The sequence below is a fragment of the Dipteris shenzhenensis genome, chromosome 17, assembly GCF_047967505.1.
Source record: "Dipteris shenzhenensis isolate YYH24624 ecotype China chromosome 17, Dip_SZ_1.0, whole genome shotgun sequence".
In the NCBI taxonomy this organism is placed as follows: Eukaryota; Viridiplantae; Streptophyta; class Polypodiopsida; order Gleicheniales; family Dipteridaceae; genus Dipteris; species Dipteris shenzhenensis.
In genome coordinates this window covers 17899213-17921759 of record NC_141612.1, presented here as the reverse complement: position 1 = coordinate 17921759, position 22547 = coordinate 17899213, and the positions used below count along the sequence as shown (strand labels likewise).

Below are 22547 nucleotides of genomic sequence, written 5' to 3'. Positions count from 1 at the left end.
TGATGCTGAGAGGGAGTAGATTTCCTTCCCTGAGGGAAATCAAATGCCGGTAGCTAGCCTCTAAGGCTTTGGCCTAGTGGTTTGGGTGGCATTGGGTTTTCGATGATTAGGTCACGAGTTCAAATCTTAAAGGCATCAGGCTTGGTGTCCTAGCTCGATGGTCTGAACGGGGGTGTGTGCGCGAGTTTGACCTTGGCAATGTGCCCACGGGGTCCGGGTCAGTATGTCGCTCGTCGATAGGACCCAGGTGGGTGAGTGTGTAGAGAACAAAAAGAAAAACACGGGCAGCTGCTCATGTGCTTGCAAGTTTGACCCCATTGTGAACCTTGTGCCGAGTGTGTATCTGGCGAGGACCAGTCGTTGCAAGCAGTGGCTCATGTGCGCGTGAGTTTGTGACCGAGGTTGTGGACCATGTGCTGACGGGTCGAGGGCAGCGTGTCCGTCAACAGGGATAGCGGCTCAAGTGAGGTTTGGGTGACGGGTCGTGATCGGGCAAGAGCGAGAAGTCAAAGCGGTTGTACCATGTGGTGATGATGATGATGATGATGATGATGATGATGATAGTGACGAATGATGGTGATGAACATCCAGTGCGTTTGGCTTTTTGCAGGCTTGGTCCTTCTTCTTCTTTTTCTTCTGATGGCTGTTCAAGCTTCCATGGCTTCCTCAATTGTCCCTTATTAGCAACACAGAAAAACACCAAACTTCCAAGAATTTGCCATCGCTACATTGCTCACATTCTCTCTCGCCTTCGCAGGTATTCTTTCCCTTGTTTGCATTGGCATTCCGCATTGCCAACTCCACCTCATTTGGTTTCATTTCGATTTGCATTTTTGTCACACTCTCTCTTTTCTGCCCCCCTGTTGTATGTTTTCAGCATTTGCTGGATTCGCAGTGAAGCCGTATCTGATTCATTCGAACTTGCCAATCTTCTTCTCCATGGACGTCGATTTAGTCCCATTCTGGTAAAACGATTTTCTTGATAGCTTCTCGTCCCGGAACAAAGTATTGTCGGTGGTATTTTGCGTTCTTTTCCCGCTTGGATCGGCTGCATTCCGTGCCGTTTCATCTTCAACCGGGAAGATTTACAGATCAAATCCTTGATTATGGTCGCGCGTTTGCGCTTAGAAATGTTAAACGCGATTGAGACCTGCAAGTAAAATCTGGCACCTTTTGCGACAACCATAGAATGTATGGAGGAGCTTACAAGCGGAAAAAGCAGAAATTCTCCAAGCTTACTTCAACGTATGCTTGCTATCCTCTCCTGTTTTGAATCAACTGGTCAATATTTTGAACTTTGCAAGGTGTATACGAAATTCGTGCTCTGGCACAAATAAGAAAAAGGCTAACTTGAGTCTAATTGGGATTTGGATTTGATGTAACTGACTTTCTTCATGAGCAGAGGTCAGTAAGCATGCCCAAGGAGCAGAAGGAAACGGTCGAGGACAGCAGGCCATGGGCTTAAGAAACGATGCATCTTCATTACCTCCTCTCATTGACTTTGGAGACGAGAACGACATCATTTCTCCATTGACACAAGCTGGGCCTTTAAGCTATACGTTTTCAGAGTTTGAGAGCCCTCCGAACAACTGGGGGCCTGCATCTATGAACAGTGTGTCCAGTTTGTCTTCTGTATCTCCTGCTGAAATTTCTTCAACTCCATTGCCCAGTAAGCAATGGGAAGTTTCGCAATCGGAAGTGTCATCCCAAAGGCTGATCTTTGATAGGGCAGATCTCGTGCTAAATGGTAATGGGATTGGAAACCTGTCAAGCTCCCCAAGTAGCAAGGCCAGGGTTTCGAGTTATGGTGAAAGTATTTATAGCAAGAACTTACGTTCTGAAAGTTTCGTTTCATCTAGCGCAGCCTCTAATACAAGTCAGGCGAATTCTATTTCCAGTTCTCAGATTGATCTGCTTTCTAGCGATGGTGCTTTTTTTCTCGATGCAGCCCTTTCCACACCTCCCACCCCGTATACCAGTTTGCAGTCACCAAAGGGCTTGAATTCTTTGTCACCACAAACTCCACTTTGTGACACATGGCCGTTGCGGGGATTAAATTCTTTGTCACCTCAGAGTCCGCATACCAGCACGCCATCTTCCAAGGATATGAATTCTGTTTCCAGTGAGTGGCGGAGTCCTTTCGATAAACCGTTTGACTACTCCTTTCAGTCTCCGTTTTTTGTGCCGGCAGGGATTGCTTCCATCAAAGATTCCTTCGCCAGCATGTCTGTGGCGGCTGGCGATTTGCAAAACTTTCAGTCAGGGCCTTCTCTTCAGACAGCTAGGAGACATATAATTGAAGAAATGCCAGCACTGCCTCATCAAAATATGACGGACAGCAAAATGGATGGTCTAGGTCCTCTGGAACACATGGCTTCCACCATTGACAGCTGTGAATCTTCAGTTCCTGACAGCTTGAAATTTAAGGCAGATGATCGAGGTGAAAACTTCCTGATGGATGAAAACGAGGACCATGCTGCTTCTGGGATCACTTCTGGATCTCATGATGACAACTGGTACCAATTGGGCAGTGACGGTCCTGGGATTTTGTATTCGGATGCAGGTTATTCTTTTGATTTCTAGTTTGAAGGAGTTTGGGGTTAAAGATGCTTTTGACTTTTTGAAGTAAAATTAATTATTAATGCTTTCATTTTGAATTTTTCAATACAAAACCAATCATTATCTCTGCATGACAGAAGTGCAGGACTTGCTTTCAATGTTCTATCAATCATAAAAAACGTATTTTGAATTATGTTAACTGAACTTGCAGGACAGGATGATAGAAGAGCTAATAGAGTGTCATTAGAACAGAACACTACGGGTCTCAAAGAACCATTGAGTACGATGGCAGGCAGATCCGAAGATTTTGTAGGTGCTGGTGGGGGAAAAGGAATTTTCAAAGCCCCAGTACGAGGAGTAGTTTACCCTGATAGGCCTGTCCCTCTTGAGCTGAGGCCTCAGCCTCTCAAAGAAACACAGACCAATCAGCCTACAAGGGTGCTACTTTGTACAGATGCTGCTGTTTGGTCAGGTTGTGATCTGGGTATCATGGTGTGGGACATTCGAAGCGCATGTGGGCTCAATTGTAGTGGCAGAGAGAACATGACAGGAGATGAGGATGCTGCAGGCTATAACCTTTTGCATGCGCAAGGGTTTGCTCCTACATGCCTTTTTCCAGACACTGCCAACAACATAGTGTGGAGTGGTCATAAGGATGGCAGAGTCAGAGCATGGAACATGCATGGTAATGGAAACACTGCTATTCTTACCTGGCAAGCACACCAGGCTTCCGTTCTGGCCATTGTTGTGACTTCATATGGTACATAACCTTTTATCCTACAAAATTTTCAGCTCCCTGTTTTGATCCTCATTTTCTCAAGAGTGTTCACATTTAATCTATGTCATTTTGTAACGAGAGTTGTTCTGAAGGAACTTTCCTCTTAGGCTAGCATCTAATCAAGGTTAAAATAAAACCTGTCCATTACATTTAAAGAAACAACTGTTGATTAGCTACATCAGAGCAAGACTACCACTGTGTGAAAAGGGTACTGGATGGAGGGGCTGGTCTCTAATTGCACCATGGAGATCACTAGCCATGGATGTGGGCTGTGTTAGAAGACTTCTCCTTTTTGACATTTGCCCAACATTATACTTACTCTTGACACTTCTGGTAATGTTTTTGTCATTTCTCGATAGAAACTGATGGTGTAAGTTGCACTAACTGCAGGGGAGCTGTGGACAGGTTCTGAGAATGGCTCCTTAAGAGCCTGGCCATGGGATGCAATAGCAGATGCTCTATCAAATTCTGAGGATCCAATTCACACAGCAGCTTCCCCTTTGGCAACATCTTACATTGACCTGAAAAGCCGGGGAGCAGCAGCTGGTGCATCAGGTCTTCCAAATATGGACGTGGGATTTTTAGTTGCAGAGCATTCGACTTGTCGTATTTGGAGTGGTGGATCATATCTGCTTGCTTTGTGGTATGTATTTCTTTTGAAGATCTTTTTCGAAGGGTTCCCCTAATGGTTTTGTGTGTAGCCATGATATTTAGCCTTGCATTTCCCATGTTCTTGTGTTTCTTTGGTTCTTGTGCTTCCCATTGTTCTTGTGGTAAATAAATCACGAGTTGTCAAGTATTTGGGGCTGCATATGCCTGGCATTGAAATGATAAACTAACAATATATGAATATTGACTCTCCTGGCAGGGATGCTCGGACGAGGGATATCTTGAAGGTCTTTGGACCAAATGCAGACCCTGAATTTTCTAGCCCCAATATATCTCCTGTGCGTGAGACAGTAAGAGCAGAGGAATTGAAGGTGAACTTTGCAAAAGTTCCAAAGAAAGAGAAGATTCAGGGGACACTCAGCTTTTTTCAACGTTCTAGAAATGCTGTGATGGGAGCAGCCGATGCTGTTATACGCGCTGCTGTTGGTGGGCAGAGCACGGATGACAGCAAAAAAATGGAGGCTTTGGTGGCAGTGGTTGATGGAAAAGTGTGGGTTGGGTATGCCAATGGCTCCCTTGTCCAGTGGGACAGCTGTGGCAACCGTTTAACTGAAGTTCGCCATAGTCTTACTGCTGTTCGATGCCTGTGCACCTTTGGAAGTCGGATCTTTGCAGGGTATGCAGATGGAGTAGTTCAAGTTTTAGCTTTGGAATCAGGAAAGTTGATGGGGGCCTGGTCTGCCCACAACTCTGCTGTGGCAAAAATGGGAGTAGGTGGTCACCATTTGTTCACTATGGCAGAGCATGGGGGAATACGTGGGTGGTTTATAACGTCTCCAAGTCCCTTTGATGCTGCTTTGTATTCAAGGATGGTTTCCAAAGAAGCTTCCTATATAAGAAATGAGAATCTCAAGGTATTTGCAGGTACCTGGAACGTGGGCCAGGAAAAGGCTTCCTTTGAGTCACTGAAACTCTGGCTTGAACGTTTGTCTGGTGAGGCAAGCATTGTGGTAGTTGGTCTTCAGGAGGTGGAAATGGGAGCTGGTGCCTTAGCAATGGCTGCAGCAAAAGAAACAGTGAGTGTTACTTCTGTTTTTCATCGGTTTACTTTTGTTGCCTCAGTGCTTGGGAAGTCTGTTACCAAAAGCATCATGTGTGCTGCACCATTATTATTTCAAAAAATTTTCATGGAAACTCATGAGAAGTGGATTAAAAGTCCAGAAGTAAATGAATATATCAAAAGACTTTCGACTGAATTATGATTCTGTTGGCAGTATGATAGGAGAGGCAGCGTTTTTTGGATAATTTGTCCCTTTGAATCATACGAGGACGGAGAGGAGAGTGTGAGTGGAAATAGAGGCTTGACTACGGAGCTTGCCTTGGTGTATTGGGATTCTTGGAGAGAGCTCTCCCGCCGTCCGGTGCCCGTACAGCTTTCTCGCTTATCGTCCGTACAGCCGTCGTACACTCTAGCTGTTGTCTGTTCATTGTCCATACCCTCTAGCCCGTTGTCCGTTGAGCCGTACAGCCCATCGTCATCCATACGACTCGTCGTCCGGACCCCCTCAGCACATCGTCCGTACAATCTCAGCTTGTACCAGCCCATACCTTTGTACCGCCGTACCAGCCCGTACCCTCTCTATACCTAACCCCAGGCTAGGCTGAGCCCTTGGCCTAGCCTTGGGAGTTAGACATAGTCAAAGGGCAAGACAGATTTGTACAGGTCATTTCTGATGGAGTTCCCCAAGACAAAGCTGTTCCCCTTGACTCCAGCTAGCAAGAAGCCATCTTATGCTGATAAGGCTTCAACAATCTCATGATAGTCACTCATAAGGTTGAAAACTATAAACTCCATCACACATAGCTACAATTGCTTGTGAAGTCTAAACGATTTCATTTTAGTCTCTCCCAAACGAGCATTTAAATCTAGCTGATAGGGCAACGCATCATTTAAGATAGAAAGAATTAACGCAATACTAGTAGGCCGCAACATGGACAAAAACTTCACAAGGTGAAATTTGCATGTCCGCTAATACGGCATAAGCATATACCTAGAGAATCCAGGAACATTCCCAAACTCATCCTCTAAAAACACAACATAGTGCAGTTTCAATCTCATGATAGTCACTCATAAGGTTGAAAACCATAAACTCCATCACGCATAGCAAGGACTAGCTACTATGACATCCCCACTGCCTTAACGTACCACATATTTCAAAGCCAAGGAGACCCACATGAGAAGATTTATTTCTTACAGCAAGAACTCAGGGATGCAAAGCTTCGAATTGCTTCTTTGGAGGGCAATTTCAGAAATGAAGAGCAATGACAAACAAGAGGTAATCCAAGAAGGTTTACAGCAATGTAGTATTGCAGCTCTTGCACCACAGCTTGTGACTAACGTACAAGAAATTGTCACTACTCAGCTCAAATCTATAGGACAAGAAATTACAGCAACAATGCATAACAAGATTGACAAATGTATTGGGATGAGAAGGACATAGGCCTTATCACCCGAAAAGGGAATCAAGTACAGGTCTACTTTAAAGAAAAGTTTCAAGAACCAAGATTCTCAAACAAACCAACAAGCTGAAGGGCACTAGAGTTTGGATATCTGAAGAGCTCACTTCGATTTAGCTCAAACAAAGAGCAAATGAACTTAGGAAGCACGCAAAGAGGGCAAATGGGCAGCTTATTGAGATGGGCAAGCACTCATTTGAGACTTCAAACCTAGACCCAAAGACTCTCAGTCTTAAACTGATGTTATTCAGACCAATTTCAGAGTAGTATTTGGTATGTAGTAGTTATGCTATAGTAATTTCGAGCCGAGCCATGTGCACTACTCGACTCTTTGGTCTATACAGATGTTGTAAGTCATTTTGACATTTTGCAATTTGTCCCATAGGCCTGTGAGGCCTGCTGAGGACGTTAATACGACTTTCTCTCTCTCTCTCTCTAATTTGTCCCTTTGATTCGTCCAATGCGTGCCCTTTGCTCCAGCCCTTTGTGGCTTGTACGAGTTTCCCCCCCTATGGGTGTACTTTGCACTTTGCTCCATAGGCTCGTGAGGCCTCCTGCTGACGTTAATATATCTTCTTTCTTTCTTTCTTTCTCTCTCTCTCTCTCTAATTTGGGCCTTTGCTTCCTTTTTGACCTAGAATCTGCATGTAGTAAACAGGTGGATGTCACCTTCGAAGGAAAGCCCCTGGAAACAGTCCACACATAAAAATATATAGGGCTAGGTTTCACGGACAACTACAAATGGAATGCATGTGTGGAGAGGAGAATACTAGGAGGATTGATAGCGTTGAAAAGGAACTTATTTTAGGAGTAAACACTTCTAAGGGGGGAAGGATGTTATGTACCTGGTTGCTAATCCTTGGATTAGTGGAATTAGGGGACTTGGGACTAAGGGAATCGGGCTAAGTGGGGCTAGAGGACTTAGAACAATAGCAAGGGGAGCTGGCTATACTTAGCCAAGACGCTTTCTAGAAAGCAAGATGCTCTTCTTTATAAGAGTGGCTAAGGCTAGGGATGTGATTCAGTGTATTGACACCACTGAATTGTATAGTCTGGATCACGAGCCTAGACTCCTGCCTTCTACATGATAGATCACGAGATACTATGTTGAAGGTTCCTAGTGGACAGGTGCCAGTGGTTCTACAAGCTCTAGACAACAACATTATTTGGGGCGCCACCTCGATGCCTTATGCCATGCCAACTCGCCTCATTGCTCGATGTCAAGAGAAAGTTAATATTGGAGTCAAGTGGCCCTTCGTGGAAGGTACTATGATATCACGAGAAAGATAATAATGGAGTCAAGTGGCCCTTCGTGGAAGGTACTATGCTCCACCTGGATTCTAGCTAGCAATGGGTTTGATGGACTTCCATGTTGTAGAACTATTCTTGTTAAGAGGGGGCTTAAGCTTACCTTTGAGATCTCTAGATTTGTTAGGCCAGGATTTTTTTTCCCTCTATATCCTTTTCTCTTTGTACATTCAAGCTGCCACGTCTATCTGCCAACAAGGTGGAGGGATCCTTCCAATCACGTGCCATAAGAGACTCCCCATGAGGGTCATTAATCCAACAATCCCCCCTTGAACCGAAATGGGAGAAAGATAGGAAGAAGACTATCTTTACTCAAAAGAAGTGACCGAGAGTCAGCTCAAGAACGGTGCAACAAACAGCACAATAAGAGCCAAAAGTGTGACTCAAGACAAGTGCAATACAATCAAAACATGCACTATAAGAGTCCTAGAAAGCCCAGTCATCTTCTACTGCAGCAGCTATGTCCGTTGATGCATTTGATGTTGACTCAAGAGTGTTATCCTTCGAACTGTTCAAACTTTTACCATGCTCAGCTCTCGACGCCCCCTCCTAGTATTGACACTCTCGCCGGTTCCACTCAAAGAGTCTTTCCCCTTTTATGAACCGACACCATTATGGGTAGGATTTTGGATTCTTGATTTTGTATACGTCCTAGGTGTTGATGCCTGTTTAGTGGCTCCACCCATCAGTTCATTGTATCGGCTTCTTTTAGTCTCATAGACCCTGTTTGGTCTTCTATAGACTTTAATAGACTTTCTTTCTTTCTTTCTTTCTATTTCTTCCAACAGTGTTCCTTGTTGTGGCTGGACCTCTTTTAGTAGCCACAAATTTTCTTGGTCTTCATATTACTCCTTTCTTTAGTAGTGTAAGTAGGTTCGCTTTGAATATGCAAGGGATGCTCTTTTTTTTCTTCACCGAGCAAAAGTCCAACACAATCTAAGAAGTTCATATCATCATCTAGCCTCAAAACTTGACAGTTCAGCATACCTGGAGGGTAAAGTTTTTAAAAGAATTGCTTTCTTATCCTCTTCAATTCTCGATCCAAGCTCATGAAGTTGTTTGAGCAGCACCTACACCTGGTTGAGAAATGTTCCCAGGCTATCAGACTCGTTCATCGCAAATGGAAAAGATCTTGCTTCAAGGTAGCCTTTGAATGCTTCATACGAACTCCAAATAATGTTTCTAAGATCTACCTGTTTTCTACCGCTGTCTTTGATATATCCAAAAGGTGGAAATACTCGGACCCAAGTGCTTGTCCCATCATTCCAATAGCTTGTTCATTCTTTTGCTCCCACGCCGAAACTTTATCAGCATCGCCTCCACTATCCTGTGGCTTCTTTTCAGTACTGGTTACTATCATGTACCAAAGTCAGGTAGACAATTGCCAGGAGGAGAAGTTCCGACCGTTGAACTTGACCACATATGCCTCGGCCTTGTCTTTCTTCACGATGTCCATTGGTACAACCACAAGTTACTTTTTTAGTCTTGACCAAACAAGAGCTCACAAGACGCCTAGTCCTCAGCAAGCTCTTAGAAACCTGTATGAGCCACAATACCTTAAGCAAAGCCCAAATAGAACTTCGAAACCCCACAGACCCTTAGAGAAACACGGACATCAATGGATCACAGATAGAAGCTTGCGGACAAGACTCACGTAGATCCTCACATGAATTCTCTTCTCAACTGACACCTGTTGTGACGAGAACCTCTCATGCAACGTTCCTCACGACTTGCTCTTAGAATCTTGATTGACCCTGCTGTGATACCAATTGTTAGGTTTTAGAGCATGTAGCTTTGTTTTGAATGCAAGTAACAACCGTTGCCACCCAATATTTGCACAATACTTTAAACACTCAACCCGAAATCCTTTTAATTCCACAGAGTATGAAAAGAAGTCTATAATAAAGACATTGTTGTGAATAATGATAAGAGCAGTCAACTCTATTATCAACCCAAAAAAGACTCTCTATTACATAATACTAATGGACAAACTCTGACGAAAGACTCGAAGGATTGAGTGTGGATTGTTGCTCTTACAAAGTATCATGAGTGACTCGACTACCAAACCTACGACCTTGAGCAGCTACAAGACTAAAGAAATGTACCAAGTCTCATAAGCACGGACAAAAAGACCTTGCACAGACTTGCGGCCTAAGTAAAGAAGCAAAATCACACCATCTCTCCGGCTAGGTAGGGGCCAAGAGTAGCCTCCACTCTGGAAGCATGTAGAACACCTCGCCACATGTTTTGCATGCACTTGGTAGTCGCCCAGGTAGCCAATCACCACGCCTTGGATTGCATGAGCCAATCACATTCAAGCTGCCATGTCTATCTGCCAACAAAGTTGAGGGATCCTTCCGATCACGTGCCACAAGAGACTCTTCATGAGGGTTATTAATCCAACAGCCATGATGACAGGAAACCTTTGATGGAGCGTTGATAGTCGTGTGTGGGCGCGACGTGTTGTGGTCTTGTGGCAGCAGCCCTATGTCTAACAAGAGCCAATGTAACCCCCATAAGTTGTGCCCGCGATCTATTGAAGCTTCCACTCAGAGAGTTTTTCCCTTCTACGTACCGACACCATTATGGGAAGGGTTATGGATTTTGTATTTGTCCTGGGTTTTGATGTCCATTTAGTGGCTCCACCTATTGGTTCATTGTATCAGTTTCTCTTAGTCTCGTTTTTGGTCTTCCGAAGACTTTTAATAGACTTTCTTTCTTTCTTTCTCATTGAAACTTCTCAGTGGGAAGGGAAAAGATTGCTTTATATAAGATTGCAGAATATTGCTTTACTTCATAGATTTGCAAGATGGAAACTAAAGTGTACAATATTGCTTGAGGAAAGATGAATACATGATTAAGGGGCCAAGATGGGACCCCCTCGTTATCCATACTCTTTATTACAATGAGATACAAGACTAAAGTGTTGAAGTAAATCTTATCAACACCTTCTAAACTGAAAGGACTCAGACTATTTAAAGAACTTGAAAATTCAGAAATAAATAAAGAAAGAAATGCAATAAATGGATTTACCAAGCAATTGGATATGTGTTTGTGAGAGAATTGACACTCTGTGTACAATTGATACTAGAGGTTTAGAACTCATGCCAAGTTGTCTGACCCATATCTATCCTTGAATATTGCCCATGCTTCAAAGTACATCTTTTGCAAGCTGGATATGAGGAATCACCGAATCTGCGTTTTCTCAATGATAAGAGCATGGGCGCTTTGGCATCTTTGTCTTCAGTGGTTGATGTAGATCACGAGACTTCAACGGTCAACCTTTGGGCTCTTAAACCATCTCAGAATAAAGCACAGCAGCCTAACACCAGACCTCACAACAGAATATGGATGCAAAGGACATCAGAACTCTCTCCAATTTCCCAGTGCAAAAGAGAGGAACTCGGATTTGGAAAGTACAGCAGATAGAATAGCCAAAATAACCTTATTATAGACCCACCAAAAGGATGGGCTGAAGGCCATTTACAACCAAGTGCTGCCTACAGTGCTCATCCATGGAGCTGGGAAACTGAAGTCGAGGATGCCTTAGGGTCCGCTGTACTGCATGCTTGGAAGAGTGGTAGACTGCCACTATTTACGAACACAGTCTGTCCATGGCTTAAAATGGCTGACCAGTAGCTGACCCAGGGTGGGGTCAGATCTAGACCTCAGTTGGGTCAATAGCCCACCCCTGGTGGTTTACATCTGGGCTCTAAGCAACCTTCATGCTGCCTATGAGCAGGCAGTAGGCCCGCTTTTCCAGTCTACCCTGGGCCAGTAGGGGCCTCCAAACACAGCCCTTGAGCAAGGCATATGTACCTTCCTCTCCACCCTTCTACAATCCTATGTCCTCCTCATGTGGGGCTCACAGTTAGGGCAGTGAGAATTTGTGTATCTGGCATGATCAACATAGCTGGAATTTCCAAAAGCTTGGGCTGAAAGTATGTACTGTATGCCTTCTTCAGTGAATTGCTTCCTAAAAAGTTGCTGGCTGCTCTAGGCAGCCTGCCTGCTGCCTTTAAGTAAGAGGCAGTAGGCCTGCCATGCCAGGCTACCCTGCCCATCAAACAACCCACCAGAGGCCTCCATATGCAGCTCATATGTGCATTTCACTCATCCGAAATCTACACCCTATCTTTTCTGGGGTGAAATACACCCTATCTACAGGCCAGCTGGAATGTTTAATAAAGATAAGTAGAAAGTTGTTATTGGCATTGGTCTACAGCTTGGACATAGAATCAGTCCTCTTTACTAGGAAAAGAGAACATATTCCAATGAATAGCTAGTTACATTTCATGCAGCAGATTTTTACCCAGACTACAAATCCTTGTGAAGTCAAGCAAGTACACATCCTTTGATATAACAGCCTGGGCTTCTCATGGATCTATTTGATATCAATAAAGAAGAATGACAATCAGCAACAGTTTTAATTCTTCCTTGACTTCCACCTTCTCTGGAGTACCAATGTATTATTTTTGGTCAACATTTCTCAACAGCAACTTCAATGTCAATCTGGTTTTTTTCCTGATTGAGAGTTTAAATTTTCTGATGCAGGTAGGACTTGCAGGCAGTGTAAATGGGCAGTGGTGGTTGGAAAGCATTGGTAGTGCCCTTAATGAGGGAAAATTTTTTGAGCGTGTTGCTTCTCGACAACTTGCTGGTTTGCTTATTGGTGCCTGGTATAACATTATCTCTTTACTTTGACTTTGCAAAAAGATGTCATCAACCTGGTATTGATCAATAGAGATGATTGTCTATGGCTTGACTTAAATATCTCTGCCTTGGTTGAAGGGTAAAAAAGGAAATTTTGCCTTATGTTGGAGGCGTGGATGTTGCGGCAGTGGCCTGTGGTTTCGGGCGTGCTTTTGGGAACAAGGTATAGCTTTCAGGCTTAAGGGGACACTTATTGGCCTGACTGTGCTTTTACTTTTAATTGGCTAGCCTATTCTCACTTGTAACGTAGTGATTTTTGTTTGTTAATGCATATTTAGCGTAATGTCAAATTAGTTCAGCTAGAATTTAGAAGATCATTGAAAGATGAATGGTTCACTATGCAGGGGGCAGTTGCTGTGAAGATGATGGTTTTTCGAAGAACAGTCTGTGTGGTGAATTGTCATTTTGCAGCACATATGGATGCAGTTGTCAAACGTAATGCTGACTTTGAACACATTTACCTTAAGATGGCTTTTGGTCGATCTTTCAGAGGGGTGGGTGTTGCTGCTACTGCGATGGCAGGTATAGATTTGCCTTTTGCTCCTGTGCAGTTTGATGCTCTACCTTTACTTGTCTATGCTGCTTATCACCTGACAGTTCAAAGCATCCCTTTTCAGCATCAGCAGTGCAAATTATTCGTGGTAACAACATTCGTCAAGATACATCCTCTTTTGATGTTCAGGATATTTATTCAGAGAAGGCATCATCATCTAGTATCATGGTAATCTCTGCTCGTTTCTTTCAAAAGAATTAAACTTTGCCTGAAAAGACTAAGTACTGCTGAAAATAATTGTAAGGAGAGGATTATTGTACAAATGTTGCAGCCTGCTGAAAATAATTGTCAGGAGGGTATTATTGTACAAATGCTGCAGACTGGCTTCTATTATTGAGGATGCCTTTAATGTATTACTTGTCAGTTGTATTATTCTTATACCTTTTTTCCTGCATGTACTGTATTAAATGCATTTCAAACAAGTGGGTGCCACAACTGCATTCAAGGCCAATCAATCTCTTTGCATGGGTTTGATAATAATTGAGGAAACAATGCATGAACGGCTATGACAACAGGAGGGGGTTGAGAGAGAAATGAATTGGAATATATAAAACAATATTTCAAGGGTCACGAGACATGGGAGACATGGCTTGGAAGATGCCAATGCGATCCAATGTAATTAAGGACAAAATTGGGCAAAGGTATTGGGAGTTAGGACTAATTGGGTCAGGGTTTTTGTGCCTAGAAGGGCTTAAAACGGATATCATGGAGGGCTCCCGTTCCCAAGGTAGGGGATCCCATGTCATGTCCAAAATCTAGGCCTTAGTGCTCAATATGCAGGTTAGCCAGTTTGCAAAGATCCAAGGATCTGAGGTACAGTCAGGAGATAATTTGGGCAGTCGTGGCAGTTCATGAGAGGGACTTAGGCAAGGTCCAGAGATTCAGAGGAGATTAGGAGCACTATCAGGGTCAAACAGTGTTGTCCACTATCACCTCTACATCGACGAGCTTGAGACCTTCATCGGGATACTAGGAGGGGCAGCCTCCTCTCTCTCCAGCTCTTTGATTCAGATTCCTCCTCTATGCAGACAGGGTGATCTTAATCTTCTCTTCAGCTGAGGGCCTCCACTGGGATGCACTCCATACTTCCTTCGAGACACATGATTTGAAGGTCAACCTTGGTAAACCAAGGTTATGATCACACATTGAGGGCAGCTATCCACAGAGAGCAGTTTATTCTAGACGGATTACCGGTAGAAGTCTTTGCATCCTACACACATTTGGGAGCTCTATTCTCCGGCTTGATTTTCACGATGAAACCTGCGATGCAGGCCTGACTGAGCAGGGGATACGTTGCACTCTATAGGCTTGAGCGGCAGTGCTTTCACTCTCATTTCGAGGATCCTTGGGCCATGTTTCTCTTTGGTTTGCACAGCTGGTATGTATGGCAGTCCTTGCTAGGGACCTAACCTATTAGAGTCAACAGCGAGGCTCTTGATTCTCTTACTATCATGGATGATCCGCAGTAGGCTGTTAGTTTCATACCAAATCATTTTGGCTGAGTTTGGGATCCACCCACTTCACCTTTCCGTGGCATTCCAGGTGATCACATCCATCGCTTGCGCTATCCACATCCATGACATTAGCAGCCCAGGGTGATCAGAGGTGTTGGTATGCCCGTACATACAGATGGTTTGAGAGCTCGGGACTCCACATAGACAAATTGCCTACTTGTTAGTATAGCCTTGAGCCCCCTACTCTACGCAGTTATCATGAGGCTAACAAAGTTATTAGGGCGGATCTTATATAGCTACATGCTCTCACCTTCTACAAAGATTAGTGCTTATGGATATCAGACGAGGGCGTGATTAATCCACTAGGCTACATATGAATCCACGTCCCCCACCCTTCAATGGGCAGTTCCGTGTTTCCTCACACCAACTACACATTGAGAGTGGATGAGCTAAGGGCATACCTAGAGAGGGCCGCCTATGCACCCTATGTGATCTACAAGAGATTAAGTCAGAGCAGCACTTTGCTTTTAGATGCCCTATGTACTATGAGATCCGAGGTCATCACCATTGTCTTTTCAGAGGTGGATTCGACCCGTCCCTGGCCTCTTGGCTCACTGAGATCAAAGACATTTGGTGACCTTCATTCATCAGGCCGTACGACACAGAGACCAGCTACTTAGGGCACATAGATGAGATCAAGGTGCTCAGCCAGACTCCACCTATGGTGTGATTATAGAGTTTTCCTAGTCGCATAGCATGGACTAGCAGTCCCCAAGGAGAGGCATAGCCGAGACTTGGAACGCGAGACACGACAAACCCTAGGCTCGGAGATCTTCCTTCGCTAGACTAGAGGCACTGCCAACATGTGTGACAGTGGGAAAGGGCCAGGCTAGGAGACCACAATGGACCATGCAAGTTGACTGACATCAGCGATCTATCACAGATTTCATACCGCCACAGCTCCGACCATCGTTGGAGCCTCTCTTTGTCGAGACCCTATTATCCATTCTTAGCAGCCCGGTGGACTTAGTTCCTCAAGCAACATACAGAGGACCATCACAGTGATACCACACTACAATTTTATTCACGTTCATGTTTGTGTTCGTATTGTCTTGGGTGCAAATGCCTACTTATTGGCTCCACCATTCAACTCGTGTGGCATTGTCCTTCACCTGCCTACACTTCCGCCCTCCACCCGTCTGCAACTCCGCCTTCTGCTTGTGCAGCGCCGCCCTTCGCCCCCCGGTTGTTGCCTCCTAGTGCGCCGCCTCCTGGCCTACTTCCCCTCGTGGCCTACTCCGCCACCCCTAGCTACCTCCCCTCCGCCTCTAGCCCTGCCTACCTCCACCGGTTGGCCCCTAGCGCTGCCCTAGTCCCTGCTCCGCCTACCTACACCTTTGCCCCCGCTCCTCTGCCCTGCCCCTCTACTCCCACCTCAACCCCCCTCTACCTCCACCTCTCTAACCCCCGCCCCTCTACTCCCTCCTCTAGCCCCTCTACTACCCCACCCCCCCCTTTTACCCCTTTTATCCCCTCTACCCTCTCCCCCCCTTTGCATTGATTCTTTGGGTGGGGGGAGGGTTTATTTTGCAGGGCTTCCGATATGGGCCGCTCCCCAACCTAGACGACGACCCATGCAAAACATGAAAGGAGTTAATGAGTCCACATTAATTCAAAATGGAAAAAGGAGAGAGAGAAAGACAATGAAAAGGAGAAACACAAGAAGGATCACAAGGCTTACCAGAAGCAACTAAAGCTTGAGGATGTCAACAAATGTCTTAATCGCGGCAGGCTCAAAGTCGATAAAACAGCAGTCCACAAGAATTCCACATCACTAGCGCCTACCTCAACTATATCAGCAGGGTCTACATCAACAACATCCACGATAGGATCTACATCTACATCAACAGCATCTCCTGCCAGTCCAGACTGGTCACCAATTACATCACTCATGTTGCCTTCATTAGGGGTGACACTACATGCCCACTTTATCCCTCATTCTTTTTCTCACCTCTCCCTCTCAGTCAGCTATCTTGGCTTACGTTGTTGCTACCTGCCATTCAGCCCCACCCTTCTACATTCATACCACAGCTTTTTAGTTCCAGATCCCTCGAGGACTAGAGTTCCCACAAACCGACCCACCAGGTGTATGGGAGTCCCTTCTCATCGAGGTACACAATATTGGAGCGCGAGAGGTTGAGTTGACTCTCTTCGCATAGGAGCAAGGTCGCTTCACCCAGGAGCAGGCTTGTGCTGTATGGGAACAAGATGGGCTCATTTAAGGGCTCAACAAGACATTTCGCAGCTCTGGGAGGAGGTCATCGCTACATATAGCTGTAGGGATTACACCAGTGGTAGAGGCACAAATTTGCTAGCATGCAATCTATAATCGAGGAGACATCCAGATGGGTGGATGTGACCAAGTGGGAACCTGCAAAGGCAACCGTCTTGGCCACTCTCATTGAGCAGTAGCAGAGGTCTCGTAAGGCTCTCAACATCAGAGTCCACGGCATCCAGCGTACCGTAGCTACACCAATGGAGGATGCAACCACCTTTGTGGCTACCTTAGGCATTACAGTGCATGCGATTGAGAGGACTTGGCGGGTGGAGAGACCCCAATCGAGAGCAACCACTCATCATACAATACCATGGTGCCCTGACTCATCTAGCAGTGCTACGACATCGATCAGTCCTATTGGACCATGTGTTGATCTCCATGGATGAGGATTTGACACCTCTACATGTTGAGGAGAGACACGCACTGATGCAGCAGCGGGATTCGGCCCGCAAGGAGAGAACGTGGGGGGTGGTGCGGCATGGACCACTCCTTACATGCCCTCGTCAGACACTAGCTCCCCCTCCCACCTAGGGAGGCGGAGTCTATGAGACTCATGACATCGTGAGCCTATCCTATACCATTTGGAACCGTAATAGTACCTTATGGTCAGAACCAGGAAATTTCTTGGAGTCTTATACAGGCCACGGCTTACATCGAGATGCACCAGAGTCTAGAGCGCCCATTACCGGTGGTCAGCGGGTACACATGAGATACTACCTTTAGAGATGAGCCGAGGGAGTAGGTGGGGTACGAGGTTCACGAGGAGTAGCAGTACTATACAGGTGATCCCTTTTCAGGGAGATCTTAGTAGAGAGAAGAGATATACACTCCAGATTTCCTTGGATTTGGATTCAGATCTGGCATACGGACAGCCATGATTTGTTTATTATAGTGTGCTACTTTCCACCCAAGACTCCCACTTTGTTGTCCAAGAGGAGTTTGAGACGTCCCCTTACGCACCCCTCTATCCAGACATTGTAGATTTCTTGAACGCGGGGAAGTCCTTCTTGTTGGTGATTTCAACGCGGAGACATGCGTACGTCAGGTGCCACTCCTCGATTTAAGAAATGATGCTATTGTGTTACCATATATTGACATGGAGGGCACGTGCATTGTTGGATCTAGGTAGGGTGCATGATCTCATTATCTATAATGGTCTCAGCAGATGGCCCTCAGGTGGTTTCACTTGATTCCCACATGGAGGGGGCTCCAGCGTTGTCAACTACATCATGGGATCCCTTGCCTTTGTTTCTTGTATTGCTGATTTTCATGGTTGCACCACCTCTTCTTGGAACCGATCACACGTACCTCTTCTTTCACATCTCAACTCCCGAGTCCCCGTCTCGTAGTACCAGCTACACCAGTGATCACTTACACTACCTACCACGACATACATTTCGATCGTAGTATTTCACCCAGATACTCCACCCAGTTTTACACACTTCTCACATATGTCAATTTTATACAACTACTAGGGGATCGTGCAACTTGCTCACGTCACCAGCCTACCCTTGACACTTTTCCCTACACTACTCACTCTACTTCGTTGTGTGTGTGTGTTCGATCCTTGTGGTCGACTTTGGATACGCCTACTGTGTGCGTCTTGGCATTGTTGCTACGAAGTAAAAAACTCTCTCTCTCTCTCTCTCTCTACTCGTCCTCCATCGCTTGGGACTGTCCCTTGTAATAGCTGGTATGATAATGAGCGCAAGGCTCTCTACCATTAGCTTAGATTCAATGTCACGGGGGCGTGAAATTGTAAGTACTTTAATGTACTACAAGATTGTGACAACGTTGGTTTTAAAAGTCCAAGCGTGGGCTTAATAATGTGTAATTAAACGCGGCATGGTGCCTAGCACATAAGCGTAATTAATCCCTAGGCCCAAAGGCATTCCAAGGGATTAAAAGAGTGGTTGATGACGTGGCATTTTTAATGGGTCCCCTAGAGGGCCATGTACCTTTAGTGGCCCCCCTAGAGTTCCAGGTGGCTCTAGTGCCTTCTACATGCTCCTTTGCCATTCCTGGACCTTCCTGGGCCTTCTAAACTTCACATGTGTGGTTTTCTCTCTCATCTTCTCCCTTTGTTGAGATTTTGGACTGGTTTTTCAGCCTCCTATTTCGTTTTTCTTCATAACTCCTCACCCGTTTGGATTCCTCGACTTCTGTTTGGCCTGATAGCTTCCCCTCTGCCTCCCCTTCGCAGTGATATGCTTTTCCCTCTGTGTGTTTGGTAGAATAGGTAGAGCTGAGCACTTATTTTGCTGGTCGAATTTGCAAAAGTGGCTTTTTCTGGACCTTTTTGCTTCTACAGCCTCCTGGGCCTCTCCTTTTGCAAAGTTACAGCTTTCTGTTGAATTTCGAGTGGTCCCACGTGTTGGTTGACTGGTTTTTCTCATGGACGACTTTCCGGCGATGAAACTTTTCCAAAACCTTCTCAATGCATTCCTCTCTGAAGCACGCTTCTTTTGAGCCCAAGAACTCCCGCTTCTTCGTGACAGAAGTGCTTCTTTTTGCATTTTTCAGTGGAATTCTTGCTGGTCGGTTCTTGTAAATGCTCTTTCTTCATGCCTTTGCACTCCTCTTTGGCTGAGAATGCAATTGGGCATTGGCTACTATGTCCTCTTGGCGATTGTGAACTTGGTTCGAGTTTTTAGGGCTTGGTAAGTTGTGATTTTGCTGCTGCAATTTCTTTTTGCATAAGCTATTGGTTGGCCTCGTGTGCCGCCTCTTTCTTGGTTCACAGGTGCTCAGGCAGTGCTACATGAGTCATTCTTTGGTTGGGTACTTCGCTGATTTTATTTTGGAGCTTTGAAAAGCTTTGTGAATGCCATCTGGAAACCACTCAAAGAGAGTGCAGCTGGGGTGTAGTGTGATTGCATCTGGGCAACCAATGGAATTGCACTCGGAAAAGAGAATGCCTTTGGATTGAGCCTATGGGTTAAGTGCACTTATGTGATGGTGTTCTATGCTTGAAAGCCTTGCGAAGGCTCACTGAATTGGGGCTGCGTGCTCAGTTGCAAGATGCAACTTGTAATCATTTCACTGTGAAATATAAAGAAATACCGAAAGGGGCGCCACGGTGTTTGGGGCCAATCGGGTGCATTTGTCTATGTTTGTTGGAATCAAAGCAAAATTAAAAGATATGCATGATATTGTGACATATTTCAAATTTACTGCATAATCTATCTTAATGGCAATGTTTTGGTCTTGAAGATGTGTTGTCTAAGTGTGCTCTTATAGCTTCTTTTATTATGCAAGTGCTATTGTTCATGGATTTAAAACATCATTTAAAGTATTATTCAAGTAACATGTAAATTATTGTTGGAACATTTTCTCATAATTGGGTTGAAGTACAAGACTAATTGCATATAACATCAAGAGATTGGATGTTTACCAGGAGGATCAATCGGAAGAAGTGGTTGTCATGCCAGAACTTTCTGAAGCTGATCTTCTTATCTGGATTGGTGACTTCAACTACAGACTTGATGATTTGTCATATGTGGATGCAGTCAACTTGATAGCCCGTAAGCGATGGGATGAGCTTCTTAAAAAAGACCAACTAAGGTCTGAAATGAAAGCAGGCAGGGTGTTTCAGGGCATGAGAGAAGCTGATATCAGTTTTCCTCCAACTTATAAGTTTGATAAGGGGTTCAACGAGTCAAGCACATTTAATCTAGGTACAACAATTGCGGGATAATCGTTTGCTATGTTTTTTTGTATAAGATTAATAATTTTGTGAGTTTTCCCTCTAATTGCTGCATCTTAGGAATTCTCACATTTTGAATGTTTAGGATCATTAGACACAAGATTTCAAAAGCAAGGCAAGAAGCTTGAAAGCTCACTTTGTTTTGAATCCTAGGCATGGCTTATGTTTTGATCTGGCACTGTTTTCCACACATAATCTCTTGGTGGCAAAATTGTGTGCGCGTGTGTGCTAGGTGAGGGTGTCTCATAAAACTTTAACATCTCCTGTGACAATAATAGCTCTGTGTGTGTGTCTCCTCTCATTACAACGTGCTGCTCCGTCCATTGCTGCTCCCTTGATCGTGACCTGCTCCCTCCCATCCATCGCTGCTCCCTCTGTCGCCGTTGCTGCTGTACACTCTCCTGCAACCTCCCTCTCTCCATCGCTGTTGGCTCCATCCCTCCACTTGCTGCTCCCTCTCTCCACTGCTGCTACTCCATCATTGCATGCTTTGAACCTCGGGATGGAATGTGGGTGGCTGGTCACTAGACAAGGCCCTAGCAATGTTAGAAGAGATATCAGCGACCGATAGGCTCATCATATTGGAAATATGGGAGCACGAGGGCAATGAGTGGGGGCCATGGCAAGCAATGGAAGCTCAAAATGAAGGAGAGAAGTCAAAAACCGAGATGCTGTAATGAATTGCTGCAAAACTTAGTGGAGTCTTAGTAAGCAAATTCAATCATAGGTAGATAATCTTCCCATGAAGACTGTCTCTTAGATACATATGCCCGAAGCATGTCTTCAACCAACTGGTTGACCTTTTCTGTACTGCCATCAGATTGTGCATGATCCGAGGAACTCATACTTAGAGTAGTTTCTAACTTCTCAAATACAAGTGTCCAAAAGTTACTTGTAAACTTTGAGTCCCTGTTACTTACTATGTCAGATGGCAAACCATACAGCTTGAACAAGTGGTCCACAAACTCGTGAGCCAACTGCACAGCTGAAATAGTTGTTCTTGTAGGTAAGAATCTAGCCATTTTTGTCAAACGGTCGACTATGACCCAAATAGAGTCATGACCCTTGCGCGTTCGAGGTAAACCAGTAATAAAATCCATGGAAATACTTTCCCATTTATTACCTGGAATCTGTAATGGCTGTAATAAGCCCGCGCTTCTAAGGCGCTCAGCCTTAGTAACCTGACAAACCCGGCAACCTACCACATAGTTCTCTATAAATGCACGCATCTTAGGCCAATAAAAGGTATGCTTCACAAGAGACAGAGTCCTATGTATACCCGGATGTCCAGCACTAGGAGCATCATGACACTCCCAGAGAATCTTGGATTTAAGGTCCAGAACATCAGGCACACAAATCTTTTCATTCCGGAACAGCAAGCCGTTCCTAATCATCCACCACTGACCTCCCGCCGCCTGTATCCTAGGTGGCACAATCCCTGAGTCCTGGTCAACCATGGAGCTCCCATCCTGGACTCTCTGCCAATAAGAACTGAAATGACTATCAGTTGCGTATAGCCCTCTCAAGGATTGAAATAGGTCTGAGGATATTTCCGTAAATGACAAAGCATTTACAAACTTATCTCGACTTAAGGCATCCGCCACACTATTCAACGAACCCTTACAATAACGTATTTCGAAATCAAAATCCTGCATTAGCTCTGCCCATCTGGCTTTCCTTCCTCTCAAGTCTGATCCATCACACACATACTTAATTGACTGGTGATCAGTCAATACAAGGAACTTTGAACCATACAAGTAGTGTCTCCAAACCTTGAGAGCATATACTACAGCATAAAGTTCCTTCTCAAGTGTGGGCCAACGATACTGGGTGTCGTCTAGCTTCTTACTCTCAAAAGCTGCAGGTCTGCCCTCTTGGAATAAAGCTGCCCCAATCGCATAATCACTCGCATCGGCCTCTAAAACATAAGGCCGGGTAGGATCGGGTAATGCAAGAACGGGTGCTTCCTTGATAGATAACTTCAAGGTTTCAAAAGCCTTGTTCATTGCATC

At 45.0% G+C, this 22547-nt stretch overlaps 1 protein-coding gene across 3 annotated transcripts in view; it reads left to right on the top strand.

Annotated features, from left to right (window-relative positions):
* The first annotated feature begins 636 nt into the window (after positions 1-636).
* The window catches only part of LOC147891784 (type II inositol polyphosphate 5-phosphatase 15-like), a 78682-nt gene continuing 56771 nt past the window's right edge, over positions 637-22547 (top strand). Inside the window, exons 1-11 of one of the 3 annotated variants that reach the window (XM_087388943.1) lie at positions 637-757; positions 878-1245; positions 1403-2563; positions 2771-3319; positions 3743-3980; positions 4206-5022; positions 12326-12450; positions 12563-12647; positions 12829-13006; positions 13102-13205; positions 20227-20506. In XM_087388943.1, the coding sequence (XP_087245069.1) occupies positions 1194-1245; positions 1403-2563; positions 2771-3319; positions 3743-3980; positions 4206-5022; positions 12326-12450; positions 12563-12647; positions 12829-13006; positions 13102-13205; positions 20227-20506 (3589 nt within the window). In that variant the 5' untranslated portion in view covers positions 637-757; positions 878-1193. Of the gene's footprint in view, positions 758-877; positions 1246-1402; positions 2564-2770; positions 3320-3727; positions 3981-4205; positions 5023-12325; positions 12451-12562; positions 12648-12828; positions 13007-13101; positions 13206-20226; positions 20507-22547 lie in introns of all 3 variants that reach the window. The other 2 variants (XM_087388941.1, XM_087388942.1) reach the window with 2 other exon arrangements.